General features: G+C 35.3%; 1 protein-coding gene across 5 annotated transcripts in view; it reads left to right on the top strand.

The window, feature by feature from the left end:
- APC (adenomatous polyposis coli) overlaps positions 1 to 21802 on the top strand; it is a 147168-nt gene that overhangs the window by 43530 nt on the left and 81836 nt on the right. For 3 of the 5 annotated variants that reach the window (XM_011958284.1, XM_011958283.1, XM_011958286.1), the window contains 3 exons: positions 4018 to 4170; positions 14673 to 14757; positions 15535 to 15736. In XM_011958284.1, the coding sequence (XP_011813674.1) occupies positions 4036 to 4170; positions 14673 to 14757; positions 15535 to 15736 (422 nt within the window). In that variant the 5' untranslated portion in view covers positions 4018 to 4035. The remainder of the gene's footprint in view (positions 1 to 4017; positions 4171 to 14672; positions 14758 to 15534; positions 15737 to 21802) is intronic. The other 2 variants (XM_011958282.1, XM_011958285.1) reach the window with 1 other exon arrangement.

Genomic DNA, 21802 nt, shown 5'->3' on the forward strand with positions numbered 1-21802 from the left:
TGTTCCTTTTTGCGGGTTATCCTAGTGTGTTTTATGAGTAATATATGCAGTTTTTACTTTTTCTTCATGGCTGTCCCATTTCCCAGCACCACTTTAAATTCCATCTTTTTACAAATATTGAGATGCTGCTTTTATGTACGGAATTTATATATATTTACTTCTGGATTTTAAACATTGTGTTCTCGTGGTTGGTCTATTCATATACCGGTATTGTAGCTTTTTAAAAAACTTTTAATTTTAAATGACTTTGGACTTACAGAAAAGTTGGAAAAATAGTGCAGAGTGTTTCTATATACCTTTTACAGATTCCCCAGATGATTAACATCTTATATATCCCTATACAATTATCAAAACAAAAAAACTGATCTATTTGTACAATATAGTTAACTACATACATATAACTACACATATATAATTATAAAGGCTTTGTACAATATTTTAATATGTAGTTTACTGCCTGCTCTTCTTTCATATTTTCTATTTTTTTAATATCTAGCTGCAGGAAATAAAAATTTTGTATAGTGTTTTTACTGGGACTGTACAATTTATAAGTTAGCTTAGTGAGAAATGGCATCTTTATGTTGCTGAATCTTGGTATACCAGAATAGGATATGCCTTTCCATTCGTTGAAATCTACTTTTCTATCTTTCTCATATATGTTTGGACTCTTGTTGTGCAGTATATGCCCAGATATTTTCATTTTTTATTGTAAATGGGATCTTTTCTTTCATTTATCTTCTGTATGGTTTCTCTCCCCTATAAAGGAATGATTTCTGTATATTTGGTACTATACTATATTACCAAATTACATTATTATAATAATATTTCATTGATGCTTTTGTATATTCCAGGTATATAATTATGTGGTCTGTGAATAATGTTCCCTTTCTAATTTTTTTCTAATTTTATTCATTAATTTGTGTTGATGACTAATAGAATGGTACCCTGAGAGAGTATATCCAGTGTTTCCACATTAAATATACTGTTAGCCTTGGGGCTGGTAGATCATGTTAAATAAATGTTCTTTTTTATTCAGTATTTTCAACAAGAATGGGTATTGAATTTGTTAAATGTCTTTTCATCATCTTTGGCATGAACATATGATTTTTTTCCCATGTAGATCTATTATGTTAAATGATATAATTGATTTTCTAATAGTGACTTTTTCATGGTAAATTATAATAGATTTTTCATCTCTTTTGGGATCAGTTTTGATAGATTATATCTTCTAGTAAATTATCTATTTCGGGTGTTCAAATTTGTTTGCATAGGGTTGAGCAGAGTAGTCTTTTATGATTCTTTTGCTTTCCTGCCTTCTTCTTCATATTTTCCTCTTATTTCATTTCATCTAAAATGCTGGAAAATATATCTTTGTTTTTCCATGAAAACAAAATAATAAAAGCAGCTCCACTGATGTAAAAAAGAAGTGATCTCGAACTTCTGAAAATAATAATCCTCCACATTTAATTCTGATTATCTTTTGCCAGCCTGAAATTTTTTGTTTCTTTGCTTTAATTTTTTACAATACTTGTAAATTTGTTTTCTAATGAACATTTGAATAAAAGTCTAGATAATAGTCCTTGTGCTTTATTCTCCCCTACCTGACACTTACAAGGTGGAGCAGTGTCTTTAGTGGTCATCTTAACTACAGAAAAACAAATTGAGAGGTTTGCATGCTCTCAGTAAAGTGAAAGATTGGGAGGTTTTCCCCATTTCTTGATGTGTGGCAGCTGTAATGTGATCACACAAGTTTCAAATTTTAAAAAAAAGTTTTAAAGATGTATTTGGTATGCAATTCTTGTAATTGAAAAAAAAGACATTCCAAAGTAAATTTATGACTTAACAAATTTTGTATGACTTCACAAGTTTTGGATTAGGGAGGGATGGCTGCAGCATCCTAAAACAATATAAGTTTGGGTATTCTTCCATGAAACATCTTATTTTTTCCATAAAATTAGATTATTTCTAGAGCAGAAAAAACTTTAATGATTGGGATTCTGGAGTTAGGGGGAAAAAAAGATGATTAAAGGTTTAATTCTTCATCTGAAGAGTCGATTTTTTTATTCCTGTAATAAAGAGTACTTTTAGCAGTCTCTGCTCATCTTGCGCATCTGGCTCTTGTCGTGATTGTGTAAGGTTATAACTTCTGTGTCTCAATAAACTTGTGTGTGTCCATTTTTTTCTCTGTTACTACCTTTTCTCTTATTTTGTTTTATTATTTTGATGTAAAATTACCTGTTAATTTTATTTGAAATGAGAAATTTTAAGGCTCACATTATTCAAATTCTGTCAGATCCCTACCTCTGTCATATGGTTTATAATGTGCTGGGTATTTTCAGACCTGCTTATTAATAAGATGTAAAACAAAATAATGATCACTCCTGTGGATTTTTCCTTTATTTTTGAGATGTCTCCTATGGCTGCATTACTTCTTTACCCCTTGTCCATTGGTCAGAGGAGGTGTCTTAACTATAGGTGAACACTATATCTTACTGAAGAGGTTATGTTACATGTATATTTTCATAATATAACTTACATTTACATAGTACTTTTATTTTTTAGCCTACCTTTTGTTATTAATCCTAATAATATCGCTGTTAAGTTATGTTAAAGCAGATTGTGAATGTTCATTTACAAATTGTGAAATGAATTAAAATGAAGGGGCAAAGATTAAATCATGACCAGGCCTGAAATTAACACACAAGACTCAATTTTTTTCAACCATAAAGACTTTTGTAGGTGATCCCCGCCCGCAGGACTCCCCTTCCTCCTCAGATGTCATTGGATTGTACCAGGTTTACTGTTGATTCTAGCCATTGTAGAACTAACTAGATCTAAGATAAGTCCCTTGATTTCCTTTGGTAGAGTCTTCCAATTGCTGAACTCCAATACTGTCATGACTAGCCAGTGTCACAGCCTGTCTGCCTTATTCTGTGTAGTTGATTTCATATTACAGAGGCATGTTTTTAATGTCAAGATCTTTATTGCTTAAGTGCAAACTACTTAATACTTTTTAGCTATTAAATAATTAAGATAGGCAGGATTTTATTTATTCCAAAATGATTTGACCTAAACTAAAAAGAGAATGTGGATCTCCTGAATCTTACTTGGTCAATCTTAATATAACTCCTAGCATTCTATAATTCTTCCTAAGGTCCTCTTATTACCTGGCTACCTTTTTGTATTTTCTTTGTCTCCCCTCTTCTTTCCCAGTCATAATGACTGCCAGACTCTGCTTCATTTCTCTTTGACAGTCTGTACTCTTCAGGTCATCCATTCTCTTTAGTTGTCTTTTGGCGTCAGTTTGAGCACAGCAGATCCCAAGACCACATATGCCATAGCATGGGCTGTTATAGTCAACCTTTTGAATAAGTGTGATTGAACTTCATGTTAGTAATTCTTATTTACCATCTTCCTATCAAAAAGGCTTAAAGTCTTCATTTAATTCTCTCCTTCATGTCCATTTTGTTAAATGATTGCCTTTTAATGAGATCTTAGAACTTCAGAACTGTTTCGCCATGGAGGATGTGTAAGATTAGCCTTTTATCAAATGAAAAGTGTGAAATGGAATATGTAATCTCCATTCTGGCTCTAAAATTCTGTGACTATCAGATAAAATTCAGAAATAAAATAGTATTACTAATATACATAAATTTTTATCATAATTATATTGCCTAAGTTTTGCCTGTAAGAATGAGTAAAATATCTTTAAAACCTTGAAGAAATTATTACTTGATAGAAAGTGTAATCCATCTGTGAGAAGGCACATGTATTCAGGCACAACTAAAATTCTCTCTTCTATTTTAGTTTCATTTGTCTTAAACTGAGACTCCACTGTTTCATCCTCATAGAAAGATGCTGCTACTTGAACAATATTGTTTGGAGACCAAAAACTAGCATACTAACACAATTCTTCTTAAACGTCTTAAGAGTTTTGTTTCCTTTACCCCTTTCTTAAAAACAAGCAGCCACTAAATTTTTTAGTAGTGAATTTCAAAATCCTTTTTAACCTTATAGGTCCAAGGGTAGCCAAGGATGGCTGCAGCTTCATATGATCAGTTGTTAAAGCAAGTTGAGGCACTGAAGATGGAGAACTCAAATCTTCGACAAGAGCTAGAAGATAATTCCAATCATCTTACAAAACTGGAAACTGAGGCATCTAATATGAAGGTATCAAGACTGTGACTTTTAATTGTAGTTTATCCATTTTTATTCAGTATTCCCTCTTGTAAACTTGGGGTAAGACACTTAAAAGTGTATTTAAGCAATAATATGTAAACTCTTTCTTGCAAAAGTTAGCATTTGTATTTTTAAATAAGATACATTGAATTCATTCAGTGAATCATATAAAGAAAATAAGTGTATGACTCCAATGGCTAGTTAGTTCTTAGCTCTTTTTAAGATTAAAGAGACCAAATATAGCATCACTATACTGAGGCAAGGTGTTCTGCATAGTTCGTAGAAACCAGCCTCATGATTTTAGAATATATCTTGAATATTAAGTATAGTCTTCCTCCCCACCTCCCTCAGATCTTGTCACCCCTTAAGTGCTGCAATGATAGGTGATCAAGAAAATCAGGATGCCCTACTGGGAAGAGCCATGAACTGAAAGTCAGTACCTGGTTCTATACCTGGCTTTGCCACAAACTGAGGTATATATGACCTCTGTATATTCTTCAGGACATAAGTTGTCTTATTTGGCAAGTACAGGCGTCACGCTAGTCTAGATGATGTCCATGGCATCTTCAAGCCCTAAAATTGGCTTGCCAAATAGTACTGAAAAGTTCTGATAACCTCCAAGAAAAGTTAGAAAATAGTGTGTAGTGGGGAAAGTGTTCTAGTTTCAAAATAATTGAGGTTAAACTTTAGCTGTTTTAATTCCCAGTTGCTTAGGCAGATTCTCTTCTGACTGAATTTAATAACTTCATAGAATTGGACATCATCAACAAAAATGTTACTTCCACTGTGTGTGGTGGCTCAGGCCTGTAATCCCAGCTCTTAGTGAGGCAGAGGCAGGAGGATAGCTTGAGCTAAGGAGCTCGAGACCTGCCTGGGCGATATAACAAGACCCCCTTCTCAAAAAAAAAAAAAAAAAAAAAAAAATGTTACTTCCTTTATTAAAAAAAAAAAAAATCTTCCTGCTTTTTGTTGTTTCTGCCTCTTGGCTATTTTAGCATTTGAGTTCCTTGCCCAGTTCTTCCTGTCTGCTCACTACTCTTATTCCTTACTAATTTCCTATTCTATCCTAGTTTTTTTCCTGTGCATTTCAAGGTTTGCCTTAATCTCCAGACTTGTGTGTGTCACTGAGGTAACTGTTTCTGCTTCTCTTTTACCCTTTATATTCAGTATCATCACAGCTCAACCTTTGCTCATGTGTCCTATTCTGTCTCTCCATCCCTCTATCAATCTTTTCTACTCTAATTACCCTCTTGATGATAAAAACTGTCCCCAGCAATGACAGACATCCAAGATACCTACTTCAAATCCCTTGGGAAATAAGATAGACTATAAACAAACATTTTGTTCTTTCCACAAACTATGGGTGACCTAAAAAGACTTGCATTAGTTGCCTAACAGGTTAAAAAAGAGTAGTTTGGTATTTTAACATTGATCAACACATTACATATCAAATCGTTAAACTTGGCATGTATTTTTAAAAGTTTTGAAATACAGAATTAAAATATTCTTTCATCTACTTTAGTATGGTATATTTTGCAGAGAACGCCTCCTGGCATGCCTATTTAGATAGTACATGTCTGTTTTGTATAGAACTCTGAGATCTCTTTTTTAAAGTTTCTGTTTAATTCCTTGAGCAAATTCAAAACTCATATTTGAAAGACAATGTAACTTACGCTTAGATCCATCGCCACACTGAAGTGGAATGTCTCTCAGAGTGACAGTAGAAGTCACACCCTTAAATTTCTACAGTGGAATATCTAGTTGATCATTTATATGTGTGGTATACTATAAGTTGAGTATCCCTTACTCAAAATTGCTTCAGACCAGAAGTGTTTTGGATTTTGTATTTTTTCAGATTTTGAAATATTTGTATTATACTTTGTGAGCATCCCTAATTCAAAAATCCAAAATCTGAAATGCTCCATTGAGCATTTCCTTTGAGTGTCATGTTGGTGCTCAGAAAGCTCAAGACTTTGGAGCATTTCAGACTTCAAATTTTCGGATTTAGAATGCTCAGCCTATATACATCAGGAATAGTGGCACTTCAGATATACCTGAAACCAACCATAAATTTGTTTTACTCAGCATGTACTTCAACAGACATCTTGTGAATCCATTAACATATTTCCTTAGAATTGGACATGTGGTACCATAACAATTGCAGCCCTATAATGAAATTATATCTGTTTTTAAGGTTTTATGCTGTGAAACAGCATAAACCATGGCCTGTTTATTTTGTCTTAGAATATTGTTTTGTGCAGACGCTTTTGAAACCATTGGCACTTCCTACGGTGGATTAACATTAATCCAACACAGTGGTTATTTCCCCCAAAATCACTTGCTAGACTTTGTAATACCTTATATAAACTCGAATCATGTTTCCTGGTCATTAATCTCTTTACCGCCAAAGAAAGCAAAAGGAGGCTGGGCATCGTGGCTCACACCTGTAATCCTAGTACTTTTGGAGGCCAAGCAGGAGGATTGTTTGAGCTCAGGAATTTGAGGCCAGCCTGGGCAACATGGCAAGACTCTGTTTCTACAAAAAAATACAAAACTTAGCCAGGTGTGGAGCACATCTGTGGTCCCAGCTACTTGGAAGGCTGAGGTGTGAGGATTGTACTCCAGCCTGGGCAAAAGAGCCAGACCCTGTCTGAAAAAAAGAAAACAACAGAACAAAACAAAACAAAAAAACAGCAAAAAGTGTGTCTCCTCCAACCGGATTACTTAAACTAAAGTCTAAAATTTATGCAGTAGTACCATCTAGTGGCAAAAGAGGACACTGCTTTGCTATTTGATTACATGTGTCTTTGTAGCAGCCAGGGAAATAAGTGTTTAAGGGTTAGGGAAATGTGAACACTGTATATTAAGGAACTATTTATTTTTAAGTATAATGATATTATTGTGTTTGTGTTTAGAAAGAATCCTTGTTTAAATATACATATTGAAATATTTACAAAGAAGTTGTATGATGCCTGAGCTTTATTTTCAAAATAAGTGTGGTGCAGAGGGGTAGAAATAGAGGAAGTGGATATGGGTGTAGATGAGACGCAACTGACCATGAATTGATAATTGTTGATGTGGGGTATGAAGGTACATGGGGGTTTGTTATAATTTTCTGCGCACATAGGTATATGTTTGAAATTTTTTGTAATGAAAATAAAATAGAGATTACATGGAATTTAGATGATATGAAATCGGATAAATGCAGAATTGCAGCTAATCTTAAAAAAAGTTTTGTGGTTTAGTTTTTACTCCAGGGCTAGAGCCCTCCCCCCAACTTTTTTTAGATGGAGTTTTGTTCTTGTCACCCAGGCTGGAGTGCAGTGACACAATTTCAGCTCACTGCAGCCTCCACCTCCTGGGCTCAAGCGATTCTCCTGCCTCAGCCCCAGGAATAGCTGGGATTACAGGTGCCTGCCACCATGCCTGGCTAATTTTTGTATTTTAGTAGAGGCAGAGTTTTGCCATGTTGGCCTGGCTGGTCTCAAACTCCTGACCTCAGGTGATCCACCTGCCTCGGCCTCTCAACGTACTGGAATTACAGGCATGAGCCACCATGCCCAGCCTACCTAGAGCTGTTTAGTTGACTTTAAAATGCTGAGCATAGTAACAAGGTAAAGATGGCATTATAGAGATAAAAAGCTGAAAGATGGCATGGTGTAGGAAGAATTATCTATAGGCAAATTATTAATCAAGCATTTACCTCTTTGTTGTAGTTTGACAAGATTTAATATTTATAAATTGGTCTATAAACTGTAAAACAATATACATGCAAAGTACATATTTTCAGAAAGTAAGAAAAAATAAAAATCGAGATCAGCATTTCAGAATGTATTTTGGAGATGTCATTACCAAGTGTACTTGTATCTGGTAACGAAAAGCATCTTTAACTATGATATACTGAAATAAATTTAAGTGGGTCAAGTAGCAGCCTCCCTGAAATGACAGCATTGCTCATAGATAAATATCACAGGTATAGCCACAGCACATTTCATCTCTAATGAATAATTTTCTTTCTTTTTTTTTTTTTTGAGACTGAGTCATGCTCTGTCACCAGGCTGGAGTGCAGTGGCACGATCTTGACGCTCTGCAACCTCCGCCTCCCAGGTTCAAGCTAATCTCCTGCCTCAGCCTCCCTAGTAGCTGGGACTACAAGTGCACACCACCACACCCAGCTAATTTATGTATTTTTAGTAGAGATGGGGTTTCACCATGTTAGCCAGGATAGTCTCAATTTCTTGACCTCGTGATCCGCCTGCCTTGGCCTCCCAAAGTGCTGGGATTACAGACGTGAGCCACCGTGCCCAGCCTAATGAATAAGTTTCTAATGTTTCTAAAATGTTAAAATTCTTTTAGGACAATATTATATGTGATTATATAATGTAATTAATCTTTTAAAACTGAGCTTCCGGAATTTTAAAATACAAATGAATATTCTCTCCTTCAAAATTACATATGTATTTAAAAGCTGCCGTTTCTCAGAGAACTTTTTGAAACTTTTTTTTTTTTGGAACTGCTTTGCAATTGTATTCCATTTTCTTTTAAAAACTCTTCAAAATTAAGGGCCTCTTCTAGGTTGTATGCAGTATGCAGCCCCCAAGCAATATGTCCCACTCAAAAACTAGAAAACACTGGATAAAATACACAAATCATAATTTTAAGGACATTGGAGGACTGTGGAATCATCAAGCTCTGTATTAACTATAATTCCTAAGAGGAAAGAACCCTTTCTAGATAAGCTGAGATTACTGGTAATTTTCTTCCCGGGGGATATTGATTCTGGGTACAGATTGAGATTCATCATTGGCACAAGCAGAAGGATCTCACTGGGAGGAAGAACCTCTTGAGGCCTTTCTGCAGGTATGAAAGAAAAAGAAAATGAAATTGTTGGCAGCCTCGACAAACATGAGGGCAGATGTAGAGATATTAGCATTTAGAAGAGCTCTAAATGCATGGCTCATTTTTACCATGTGATATTGGCCAAGTCTTGTAGTGCAGGAGACTTAGGATAGACTAGAAAGGCAGAATGTTAGCAGGTGAAGTCCTGCTAGAGGGAGAGACATGTTACTGTCACACCACAGGTCTCCTCAAGTCATTTGCCAGATTTTGAATTTTGTAGAGCAGGAGATTAAAGACCTGAGTTTACAACCTCCAAGAGATAGAACATTTAAGGCTAGAGAGATAAGTGCTACCAGAGAATAAGGCTGAGCTGGAAAGGCAAAGTGAAATATCCCATATTCCTGCAATGCTTAGGAAAGACCTATTAGAGGAAGACCTACCTAGTATATCAAACATGACTGGTTTTCCATTCAAGATAAATGTCAGATCTTGATACTGTGTAGGGTAAGAAGTTAACTGCTGAGGAGATGGAGACCTTTCATATTTCCTGTCTGAATATAGAGGGACACACTCAAGGAACTGGGAAACCCAAACCAGTTGTGAACTTAAAATTGCAAGTAGGTCCCAATCCATTTTTTTTTCTTTTTTTTTTTTTTTTTTTTCAAGATGGAGTCTCGCTCTGTCGCCCAGTCTGGAGTGCAGTGGCGCAATCTTGGCTCACTGCAAGCTCCGCCTCCCGGGTTCACACCATTCTCCTGCCTCAGCCTCCCAAGTAGCTGGGACATCAGGCGCCTGCCACCATGCCTGGGTAATTTTTTCTATTTTTAGTAGAGATGGGGTTTCACCGTGTTAGCCAGGATGGTCTTGATCTCCTGACCTCGTGATCCACCCGCCTCAGCCTCCCAAAGTGCTGGGATTACAGGCGTGAGCCACTGCACCCAGAGGGTCCCAATCCATTTTTAGTTGCTAATTGGATTGAGGAGATCAGACCCCAACAATGGAAAAGGCAAACTCTCTAGGGGAAAATACTGTCAATCATCTTAACTCTCTCTTTTTCTTATATACACAGTTGGCATATAGTCAAACGTTATATGAAATGCAGAGAAACTGGAAGATTACTGATAATCAAGAGAACAAATAGGTAATAGGAGCAAATTCAGATGATCCAGATGTTGCAGTTAGTAGTCAAGGATTTTAACATAAATATTATAAATGTCTTGAAAAAAAATGAACAGATAGAAAATTTTGACAGAGAATTGGAGTCTGCAATTAAAAGGAATCAAATGGATAGTCTAGAACTGAAAAATATATTTGAAATTAACATTGGATGGCTTAACAGCAGGCTGAACAGTGAATTAGTGAACTAGTGAGAAGACAGAATTAGTGAACTAGAAAAAAGTCAGTAGAAAATATTCGAACTGAAGCACAGAGAAAAAAATGGAAAAAACAAACAAAAAAGACAAAACAGTGGCTTCTAGAAGAAAACATAGGTAATAGCTTCCTATCCTGGGAGTAGGCAAAGATTTCTTAAACAGAATGCCAAAGCACCATACATAGAAATAAATGTGATAGACTACATTAAAACTAAACTTTTGTTCGTCGAAAGACTTCAGTGTGCTTCTAGAAGAAAACATAGGATAATCTTATCTCTGTGGCCTTGGGTGGGCAGAATTTCTTAGGACACACAAAAGACTAAACATAAAAATGTATAAGATAAACTTCATCAAAATTAAAAACCTATGCTTTTCAGAAGACTTCATTAAGAAAATGAAAAAGTAAGCCATAGAGGAGAACATATTTGCAACACGTGTATCTGACCAAAGGCTCAGTTCAGAATATATAAATAATTCCTTCAGAATATATAAATAATTCCCACAAACCAGTAACAAAAAGACAATCCAGTTTTTAAAATGTGACCCAGGGACCTGAAAAGACAATTCAGAAAGAAAGATAAATGGCACATAAGTCCATGAAAAGAGATTCAGCATCATTTGTCATCAGGGAAATGCAAAGACTATTTCACTCCTACTCAAATGACTGATGTTTAAATTAATAGCCTCCAGACTGGTAACAGCCCAAATGCCCCATTAAAGAGGAGAAAGGATAGATACATTGGGCTGTATTTATACAGTGGACTACTACATACTACACAACATTTAAAAATAATGAACTGATAAAGCAACAGTGTGGACAGATTTCACAGATACTATGTTGAACAAAAAACGTGAGACACAAGAGACTTACATACTGTATGATTCCATTTATATGAAGGTCAAGAAGGTGCCAAACTCTTCTGATAAAGAAGCCAGAATAGTGGTTACCTGTAGGAAATGAAAATTGGTAAAGGGAACTTGAGGGAACCCTCTGGGGTGCTAGAAATGTTCTGTATCTTCACCTAGATAGTGATTACATGGATGTGCAAATCTAGGATTAATGTATTTTTCATATGTATGTTGTGCCTCAATAAAACAGGAAAAAAATTACTTGAGGTCAATTTTTATTGTGGAATAGCTATAAACTGTTCACGGCAAACTAGTAAGTAATGTAGGTCATATTGGATGATATCGTCTTAAGGCAAAGTAACTGGATGTGACTGTAAATATATACAGATTTTGTTGATGAGGTTCATAACTCAAAGCACTTACAGAAATAATGTAAGTAACACATCACTGGAGTAAATTAGTAGCTTTCCAAGGTGACTACTTTGAGAATCTTTTTAAAAATTGTTTAACCTTAAATCTTATTTACCTGTATGCTTATAGCTGTCAATAGATTTCTAACAATGTGTACAGAAATTTTTAAAAATAGAATTTTATTACAAATTGAGTGTATTCACTTTTTTATTAAATTAGGAGATGCGGACAAAAAGAAATAATCAAAATCACCTATTTTTCAAAAAAATTTAAATCCCATCACCAGAGGTAAAAGTAACCTTTGATAGTATATATATTCTTTTCTCTATACGTTTATGCAAACTTGCATTTCATGACATCATATTTTGCAGCATAATTTTTTTCTGTGTAATTTATTGTCATCTTACATCAGATTAATTTTTTTACAGTTGCATAGTGTTCCATTGTATGTACAGCTAAAAAATGCTATGGCCTATTTAATACTTATTGTTGGACATCTGAATTTATATGGCTTTTTCTTTTTTTAATATTTTAATTTTTTCTTTATTATTTCTTTTTTAAAAGACCATTAATGTAGCATTAGTTTTGAAAAAATTAGATGTATGTCCAATGATGTACCAAGGATTTTTTATTATGATTTTTAAACTTTTAAATCTTTGTAACTTCTCTAAAAACAAGTAGGATTTTTTGTTATACATATTGTTTAAAAAGTATGACACAACAAGTAAAAGAGAAATTGCTTGTAATTTCAGTCTCCATAGAAAAACACTGTTAACATCTTAATGATTCTGTTTTCAGCATCAGCATCACCTGAAAACTTGTTCAAAATGCAGATTTTCAACCTCTACCCCAGGCTTACTGAATCAACAATCTATGTTTTAACAAGGTCTTCAGGTGATTCTGATCCATGGTAACGCTTGAGAACCACTACTGTAGGCTTTGGAGAAGAATCTTAGAGACTTGATCAAAGCTGTGCTTTAAAAAGGTTGTTCTGACAGCTCTGTGCGAGATTGAGCCACTTAGGAAATTATTTTCATAGTTTAGGTAGGGTTAATAACAAGTTAGTGACAGTAAGAATATGAAAGAGATAGCTCTAAGAGAGAGATTAGAGGTAGAATCACCGGAATTCCATAACTGGGGATGTGAAGGAGGAGGTGCTAAGGATTTAGGCTGGAGGAGAAAGAAAAGGCTAATGCCATTTAACTGAGAGAATAAAAGGCAAAGAACAGGCTTTATTGGGACAAAAGGCCAGTTTAGTTCTGGACATTTAGATGTATGGTGCCTATCATGCAGATGTAAAGCGTCCATCAGTTGGTTGAAAAAGTGAATCTGAAGTTTGCAAGTAAGGTTAGGATTCAAGACATGTCATTGGAAATTAACTGCTCAAGGGTAGTTGTTGAATTGTGAGACCGGAAGCCTGAGAAATAGGGATAAGATTAAAAGGATTATTGAAGGACTAAAACAGTAGCAGTGGATAGAAAGAGAATTGAAATCCTGGAAAAATCACAGTAGTCTCCAGTGAGAGTTCTTAAGTAAGAGATGGTGCCCTGAAGTTTATAGTAGACATTTTGGTGGGCGTACTCACATTCAGTAAAGGAAGTTATCCCTGTGCAAATTTGTTTTGTATTCCACAAATGTAAAACACTCTGGAATATTTTGAAAATAATACAATCACCTTCATGCCCCCACATCTACTTACCCAAGCCTTTCAGACTCCAACATGTTCTATTATTTGAAGGTCAGATACTAAGGCTATTATTAACATAGGAAATTCTAGGGTTTGGGGGCGATTTCTTTTTGTTTTTTAGCTGGGATCTTACTCTGTCACCCAGGATGGAGTGCAGTGGTGAGACTGTGGCTCACTGCAGCCTCAAACTTCCGGGCTCAAGTGATTCTCCTGGCTCAGCTTCCCAAGTAGCTGGGACTACAGGCACATGCCACCACTTATGGGTTTTTTTGTTTGTTTTTTGTTTTTTTGTTTTTAATTTTTTAGGGACAGAGTCTTGCTGTGTTGTCCAGGCTGGTCTCAAACTCCTGGACTCAAGTGACCCTCCTGCCTTAGCCTCCCAAAGTGTTGGGGTTACAGGCATGAGCCACCATGAATGCTTACAATGTCACTGTCAAGATAAATCAGTGAAACTGTCTTTGCTCCATTCACTAACTTTTAGATAGGTTTTCCTTTTAATGTATTTACAGATTACTTTTCTTATAGGGGAACACTCCATTTCGTTACAAAGTTGCAAGTGTTCAACTACTTTGTCTTGCATTCGGGAAACCTGATTGGCCAAAGAACTATGCTAGGCACTAGAATGGAATGCCTCAGTAAATGGAAAAGAATATAAATTATTATTAAGTAGCATGCAATAAGAGCCAAAGTTCACAAATGTAATGGCAGAAAAACTGGTAGAAAATGAAAGTTTCTAACATTCTTGGAGAAAAAATTATCAAGAAAGGGTTTACATGGGAAAGAAAAAAAGCATCAAAAGTCAAGAAATAGTGAACATACAGTTATTTGAATATATGCTAATTGTAAATTAGTATACTAGCAGAATATACTTAAACGTGGTATATAAAAACTTGAATGTTGAAGTTGTTAAATAGATTGTGTTAATTTGGTGTTTTTTATGGTCATGTTGGTGCACACTTAAGAGACATGGTTCTAAACACATAAGTAGCTTTTGTAACTTGAGCAAGTCTCTGGGTATCACTTGTTTTATCTTAAAAATGAGAATGATTTGCATCGTTGGTTTTTTTTTTAAGTTAGAAATAATGAATATATCTTACGTGTGTTTGTAATACTTTGCATGGAGACTCCCCATAATCACCATTATCACAAAATATCACTATTATTATTTGGCCATGATTTATTTATTAATAATGAATAATAGGTAATATATATAAGGTGCATGTTTTCAGAGTGATCTGAATTTTTTCTCAGCATATTTAAATGTCAAGAAATACAGAATCATGTCTTGAAGTTATTTAGAATTTCATGTTAATACATTGTGTTCTTTTTAACAGGAAGTACTTAAACAACTACAAGGAAGTATTGAAGATGAAGCTATGGCTTCTTCTGGACAGATTGATTTATTAGAGCGTCTTAAAGGTAGATTTTAAAAAGATGTTTTAAAATAATTTTTTAAGCTCAAATTGTCATCTTTAGATGTGTAGATCCAAGTATTGCTTCTCTCGTTTTGGGTGTTGGTATCAGTTTTCTTGGTGTATTAGCCTTACCGTCAGGATGTAATTGTTAAAAGTACAAATAAATAAAAAATGTGTTTGTGTGTCATTTCTTCAGTTAAACATTTAACTGGCTTTGAATTAGCTATTTTAAATCTCTTCCTTAAATAATTTTCAGCTCTTTTTAAAGCTTGTTGGTATTCTGCCAGTCATAAATAGAACTTTAGTATTCTATATGCCATACACTTGAGCCCACTGTCTCATTGGAAGAAGTTTTGTCTTCTTCATTCAGGATAGAAATACTTTAACCTTTTCACATATGTAAGTTGATAAGTCGTTTTGAGCAGTTTTAAAAGGATATTTTTCTCATTTTGTTGCTTGAAAATTCTAATGTCAGAACAGAGAAAGTGCTTGATAATAATTGAAGCCAGACAGAGAAATTACTTTTGAATTCCAAAATATTATTTAGAGGAAGTCTAAGGAAGTACATTTTATCTAATTTTCCTTTAACACACTCCTTATTTTTACCCTGACCCAAGTGGACTTTGCAGGGAAAGTCCTAAATAATCTTTTTTCAGTCATGTATATTTGTGGCTTAAAATGTAAACCTAATATTTCACTTTAAAATAGTATAATAACATTAAGAATATTTTAGACCACTTAAAACAATTGTTGTATAAAAACTTGTCTCTATTTTATTTAGAGCTTAACTTAGATAGCAGTAATTTCCCTGGAGTAAAACTACGGTCAAAAATGTCCCTCCGTTCTTATGGAAGCCGGGAAGGATCTGTATCAAGCCGTTCTGGAGAGTGCAGTCCTGTTCCCATGGGTTCATTTCCAAGAAGAGGGTTTGTAAATGGAAGCAGAGAAAGTATTGGATATTTAGAAGAACTTGAGAAAGAGAGGTAACTTTTCTTCATATAGTAAACATTGCCTTGTACACTCCAGTTTATATTTTGTAATATAATATGTAAATTGTGAATTTATGATAGGTGATAGCCAACACTTAGAGCATTTTGCATTTTTAAACTCAAAGATAGCATGTTGTTGATTGCACTTATATTAAATCTAAAAATATAAACAAGGCCGTTTCCTGGGATTCCGAAGACCTATTTTGTCACTTAAATACTTTGGTTTTTTGTTTGTTTATTGGGGTTTGTTTTGAGACAGGGTATCACTGTGTCTCCCAGGCTGGAGTATAGTGGCCTGATCTTGGCTCACTGCAACCTCCACCTTCTGGGTTCAAGCGGTTCTCGTGCCTCAGCCACCCAAGTAGCTGGAACTATAGATGCCTACCACCAGGCCTGGCTAATTTTTGTATTTTTGGTAGAGATGGAGTTTCTTCGTGTTGGCCAGGCTGGTTGTCACTTAAATACTTTGACTACTCTGTACATTGAGTAATACACATAATTATAATATTTATATGTAGTTAAAATAACTTGCCAGATACTTTGGCCCACACCTGTAATCCCAGCTACTCTGGAGGCTGAAGCAGTAGGACTACCTGAGGCCAGGAGTTCAGGACCAGCCTGGATGACATAGTAGGACTCTCTCATTTTTTTTTTTTTTGAGATGCAGTTTCACTTTTATTGCCCAGGCTGGAGTGCAATGATGCAATCTCAGCTCACTGCAACCTCTGCCTCCCAGGTTCAAACGATTCTTCTACCTCAGCCTCCCAAGTAGCTGGGATTGCAGGCATGTGCCACACGCCTGGCTAATTTTGTATTTTGAGTAGAGACAGTGTTTCACCATGTTGGTCAGGCTAGTCTCAAACTCATGACCTCAGATGATTCTCCCACCCCCAGCCTCGGCCTTCCAAAGTGCTTGGATTACAGACATGAGTCGCTACGCTTGGCCAAGACTTTGTCTCTACTTAAAAAAAAAAAAAAAAAAAAAGGTAGTAACTGATTTTTATTGATTTTCTGATTATCTATTGAAGTATATTCAGTAACTACTAGATTCAGTAAAAGATGACTCTTTTCATTATGGAAGGCCCACTACAAGTGGCTACAAATGAAATATGTCTTTTTTATTTTTTTAATTTATAAATAATAATTGTACATTTCATGGGGTACATAGTGATGTTTCTACACATATAATTTATTGCGATCAGATTAGCATATCTGTTATCTCAGACATTTATCATTTCTTTGTGTTGAGAACATTCACTATCTACCATCTAGCTATTTGCAGCTATGTAATATTGTTAACTATGCTCATTCTACAGTAGTATAGAACACTAGAACTTATTCCTCCTATCTAGCTGCAATTTTATATTCTTTAACAAATCTCTCTTTTTCTCTTCTTTCCCTCTGTGTTTCCTAACCTCTAGTATTTACTTTTTACTTCTGTGGGATCAACAAAACATTTCTTTTTTTTTTTTTTGAGACAGTCCTGCTCTGTCGCCCAAGCTAGAGTGCAGTGGCGCAATCTCGGCTCACTGCAACCTCCACCTCCTGAGTTCAAGCAATTCTCATGCCTCAGCCTCCCGGGTAGCTGGAATTACAGGCACACCCCACCGTATCCAGCTCGGGTAGCTGGAATTACAGGCACATCCCACCATATCTGGCTAATTTTTGTAATTTTAGTAGAGACGGGATTTCACCATGTTGGCCAGGCTGGTCTCGAACTCCTGACCTCAGGTGATCTGCCTGCCTTGGCCTCCCAAAGTTTTGGGATTACAGGCATGAGCCACTGTGCCTGGCCAACAAAACACTTCTTAATGTATAAGTTTTAATACCTGAAAAAAAATTGCTTGCCGTATGGAATGAGTTCTGATTTTTCACAGCTAGTGTATTAATTCTTCTCTTTCTAAAGTTAACATTATCTCACTGCAGATACCAGACTATAGATCATTATCAGGAACTTCATCAAATGTTTTATGTCCCCTAAAAGATTCCTTAATGCACATATTAGGAAATATGTTTATTATCTTTATATTTCTAAAAGTTCTATTAGACATTCAGAAAATGGTAAAATATATAAAACCTTCATATTATCTCTGTGACCTTGGTCAAGTCATTAAATTTTTGTGCCATTTTCTTCTGTAAGATAAAGATATGGTTCTGCTTTGTGGCATTGTTGTGATAATTGAATATTAGTATATAAGAAATGCCCAGCATATCTCACTGAGAGGCAGAAGACCTTTTATTACTTTCTGTCCAGTTTCATATGTGCCCATTTACGAAAATAGGGATAATTATCTGGACCAGAAATGATGTTACACTGTCTTTTATATCTTAAGTTTACATAAGTCTCTGTTTCATACATTGATCCTAGACTATTGAAACACCATCCTGAAAAATAAGGGAGTGAACTAGGGTCCATGATCTTCCATCTCTTTTTCTCCTTTGAGCTCTGTTAAGAGGCAAAGGGCATGCATACCAACCTTTCCTTACTTGCTTTCTTTTCCTTACTTTGCTTTATGTAGGCAAAGTCCTAATTTTATTAGCAGAGAGAGGGAGTTTCAGAGAAAAATATTAATTTTTGAAATAGGTTTTACTGCAAGTACTAGTAAACCTAACAAATGCAGCTGTAAGTGGTAAGGAATACTTGTAATAAAAATGTTCTTATTTTCTGTCTTGACATTATTTCTTGCCAGTCTTCTGAAGTTCTTTGCATCTAAATCTAGGAAAAGCTTATTTCTCTGTTCAAAGACTTGAATGCAATGATCTCCATGTTTTATTTATTATTTAATACCACTGTAAATAACTTTAAGCTAGTGTTCTGACTTTTAACTCCAAGTGAAAAATACATTTCTTTTTTAAAATATTTAAAGGTGCTTTTAGCCTTTTCTGTTGTTACTATAGAAAAGACGTCTTGTTTTTGTTTTCGTTTTTCTCCCAAAATATGGCCCAACTTCTAATTCAGGCTTTATTATACACTACAAAAAGTTGCTGTATCTGGAGAGAAAGAGGTATCAGCTTAGTGTTGTTAGAAGGTTCTCAACTCTGATCATTAATATCACTAGCTTAGCTTTATAAAGCATCATAAGTGTGAAAAGTATCAGTATTCCTTTCCTATATTCAGTCTCATTTCCCATGAGATAGTTACTTCTATAACTCTAAGTAATATGCTTATATTACTAGTATTGGACATGACTTACTGACTCACCACTCTGAAAGATGAAGATTTGTTAAATTTACTCAATTATCCATCCAGTTTTAAATTCTGTACCAATTCTTTGGTTGAATTTGTATACATAAACACATAAACAAATACACATACATATATGTAAGTTCTATTTCTTGTTCTTTCCTGTGACTGACTGTGTCTGATGAAGCCCCACTGTATAAGATTTGGCAACTCTGTGTTTACTTTTATTTTGTTAAGACTGTTAACAGTTACATCCTGCTATGTATATTTGAGTCTTCATTTTTTTCCTGTAAATTAAGCATAATGTTGGTGTGAAATAAGTAGGCTTTTTTTAGGACTCTGTAGTTGTTGGACACTGTGAGTCAGTAGTATGGCAGAATTAATTTTTCCTCCCCGTTGATAGAATATCATACCCTTTGTGCTTCTTAAAGGAAGATGATGCTATTTGAACTGTGTCTTTCTTATATAGCTCTTGGTTTTTGTCTCAAGTTTCTAATTGTCTTTCTTTTATGTTTTTGGGAGCAGAAACTTGTGTCTTTATGGTAGTATGAGGATCTAGTTTCATTGTATTCATAAATAAATTTTTATTGGAGCCAATGAATTTTTCTGATCTAATTCGGACCATTTGCTTCCTGAGCCTGCTGCAAGACTGTCATACTATTGTTGTCATTACGCTTCCCATTTAGGTCTAATATATTTGGGTATTCTTGACTCCTACTATGTAGGAGAGAGATAAATTGATTTCTTGCTTGTGTGATAGTATACTTATTTTGCTCTCACACTTGATTGATAGTTCAGGTAAGTTTAGGTTCAAACTCATTTTTCTTCATTATCAAGGTACCAATGAGAAATTTGATACCAATCTGAATCTTATTCCTTTGTAGATGGCAATTTTTCCTCTTTGGGAGCTTTTGAATGTTTTGGTATGCATATTTTCTTCATTCATCATGCTGAATATTTACTGTACCCTTTTCATCTGGAAATTTATTTATTCAGCTTTTTTCTGTTTTATTACTTCTTTGATGATTTTCCCCTTTAGTTTTTTCTGTTCTTTCTTTCTAGACCTTCCTAAAGTCATAGTTTAACTCTATGTCTTCTTCCTTTATCTGTACTCCTCAAGATAAATGCTAGAAGTTGGTCAAGCCAGGACTTAAACCCAGCTTGTAGCTTTATAACCTTTTTGAACCTCAGTTTTCTAGTTAGTGAAGTGATCATGAGAATAACGACCTCAAAAGATAACAAGAGGATTACATTAGTTTTTTTAAAGTCCTTAGCACTATGCCCAGTACATACAGCATTCAATAATGTTAGGTATTGTTGCTGTCATGTTCACTATTAATTCATTTAACAAATATTTATTGAATGCTAATACAAATGTGCCGTGCTCTTCTAGGTGACCCCCAGTAAGGTAGAGGACTAAGAAGACGTGAGATTTATGTGAAAAAGCATTTTTAAAGAAGGCCATTGGTAATCACAAAATAGGCCTTTAGTACACTAAACCCTAATGACCCTACCTGTTCTGCGTCTAGCCTTAGTTTCAGTTCTGAGCCTTATGAACTGCTGTTATGTGAGTCACAAGGTCTACTACTGTAATTTAATCACTTGCTATCATTTTAGCTGAAGACACTATAATCTTGGCTTCCCCAGAGCATTTTACTACAGGTTAATCTTAAACTTTATAGTAGCAGATTGTCGCTAGTGTCCCTAACCTCCCCCTTACTTCAACACTGCCACTGACATTGGCCTGTCAATTTAAGCACTTTTAACGCCCAGCTCTTTTTTTTTTTTTTTTTTTAAAGACAAAGTCTCACTCTGTCACCTAGGTTGGAGTGCAATGGCACGATCTTGGCTCATTGCAACCTCTGCCTCCCTGGTTCAAGAGATTCTCATGCCTCAGCCTCCCGAGTAGCTGGGACTATGAGTGTCTGCCACAACGCCAAGCTATTTTTGTATTTTTAATAGAGACAGGGTTTCACCATGTTGGCCAGGCTGGTCTCAAACTCCTTGACCTCAAGTGATCCACCTGCCTCAGCCTCCCAAAGTGCTGGGATTACAGGCGTGACCCACCATGCCTGGCCCCAACTCTTATTTCATTTATTAGGAAATAATGGACGAAATATTAGCATCACCATTTTTTTTACTCTTTTTCCCACCTTGGACCTGGTAGGTCCTACAGGTCCTCACTAGGGAAAACTGAAAAATAGATTAAATCTCATCTTTATGGGAGTTGTGGTACCCAGCTGTGAATGAAGTTCAGGCTTTCTGCAGTGCTTTCTCCTATTCCTGTTGTCAGAAATCGGAGGGAGAGAGCAGCTTGTCTTTAGTTTGCCTTCCCTGAGAGATGCAACATCGTAAGCAGGGGCTTCCCTCTTTCCCAATCGGTCCGTCACTGTTAAAGTTGCCACATAAGAACAAAAGCTTATTTCTTATTTTTTAAGTTGCTTCTCAGTAAAGGAAAATACATTTTAGCAAGAACAGAGCCTTCCACATACTCACATTTGTATTCACTACTAAGATTCATTCCATATTTCCTAAGAAACAATAATCAAGCAGAACTTTTGAAGTAATAGTATCAGAGTGGGGAACATCTCTCTGTATGACCAAACTCCAGAATCTATAATAGAAAATATCTACAAATTGGACTGCATGGAAATCAAAATTTTCTACATGGCAAAACGTTACAGTTGACCCTTGAACAATTCAGGGGTTGGCCTACCCACCCATTCCGTACAGTCAAAAATATATATACAACTTTTCACTCCCCAGAAACTTTACTGATTGCCTGCTATTGACCGGAAGCCTTACTAATAACATAAACAGTCAAGTAACAAATATTTTGTATGTTATATGTATTACATACTATGTTAAGTTAGAGA

Source organism: Colobus angolensis, unplaced genomic scaffold (genome assembly GCF_000951035.1).
Source record: "Colobus angolensis palliatus isolate OR3802 unplaced genomic scaffold, Cang.pa_1.0 Scaffold465, whole genome shotgun sequence".
NCBI classification, from domain to species: Eukaryota; Metazoa; Chordata; class Mammalia; order Primates; family Cercopithecidae; genus Colobus; species Colobus angolensis.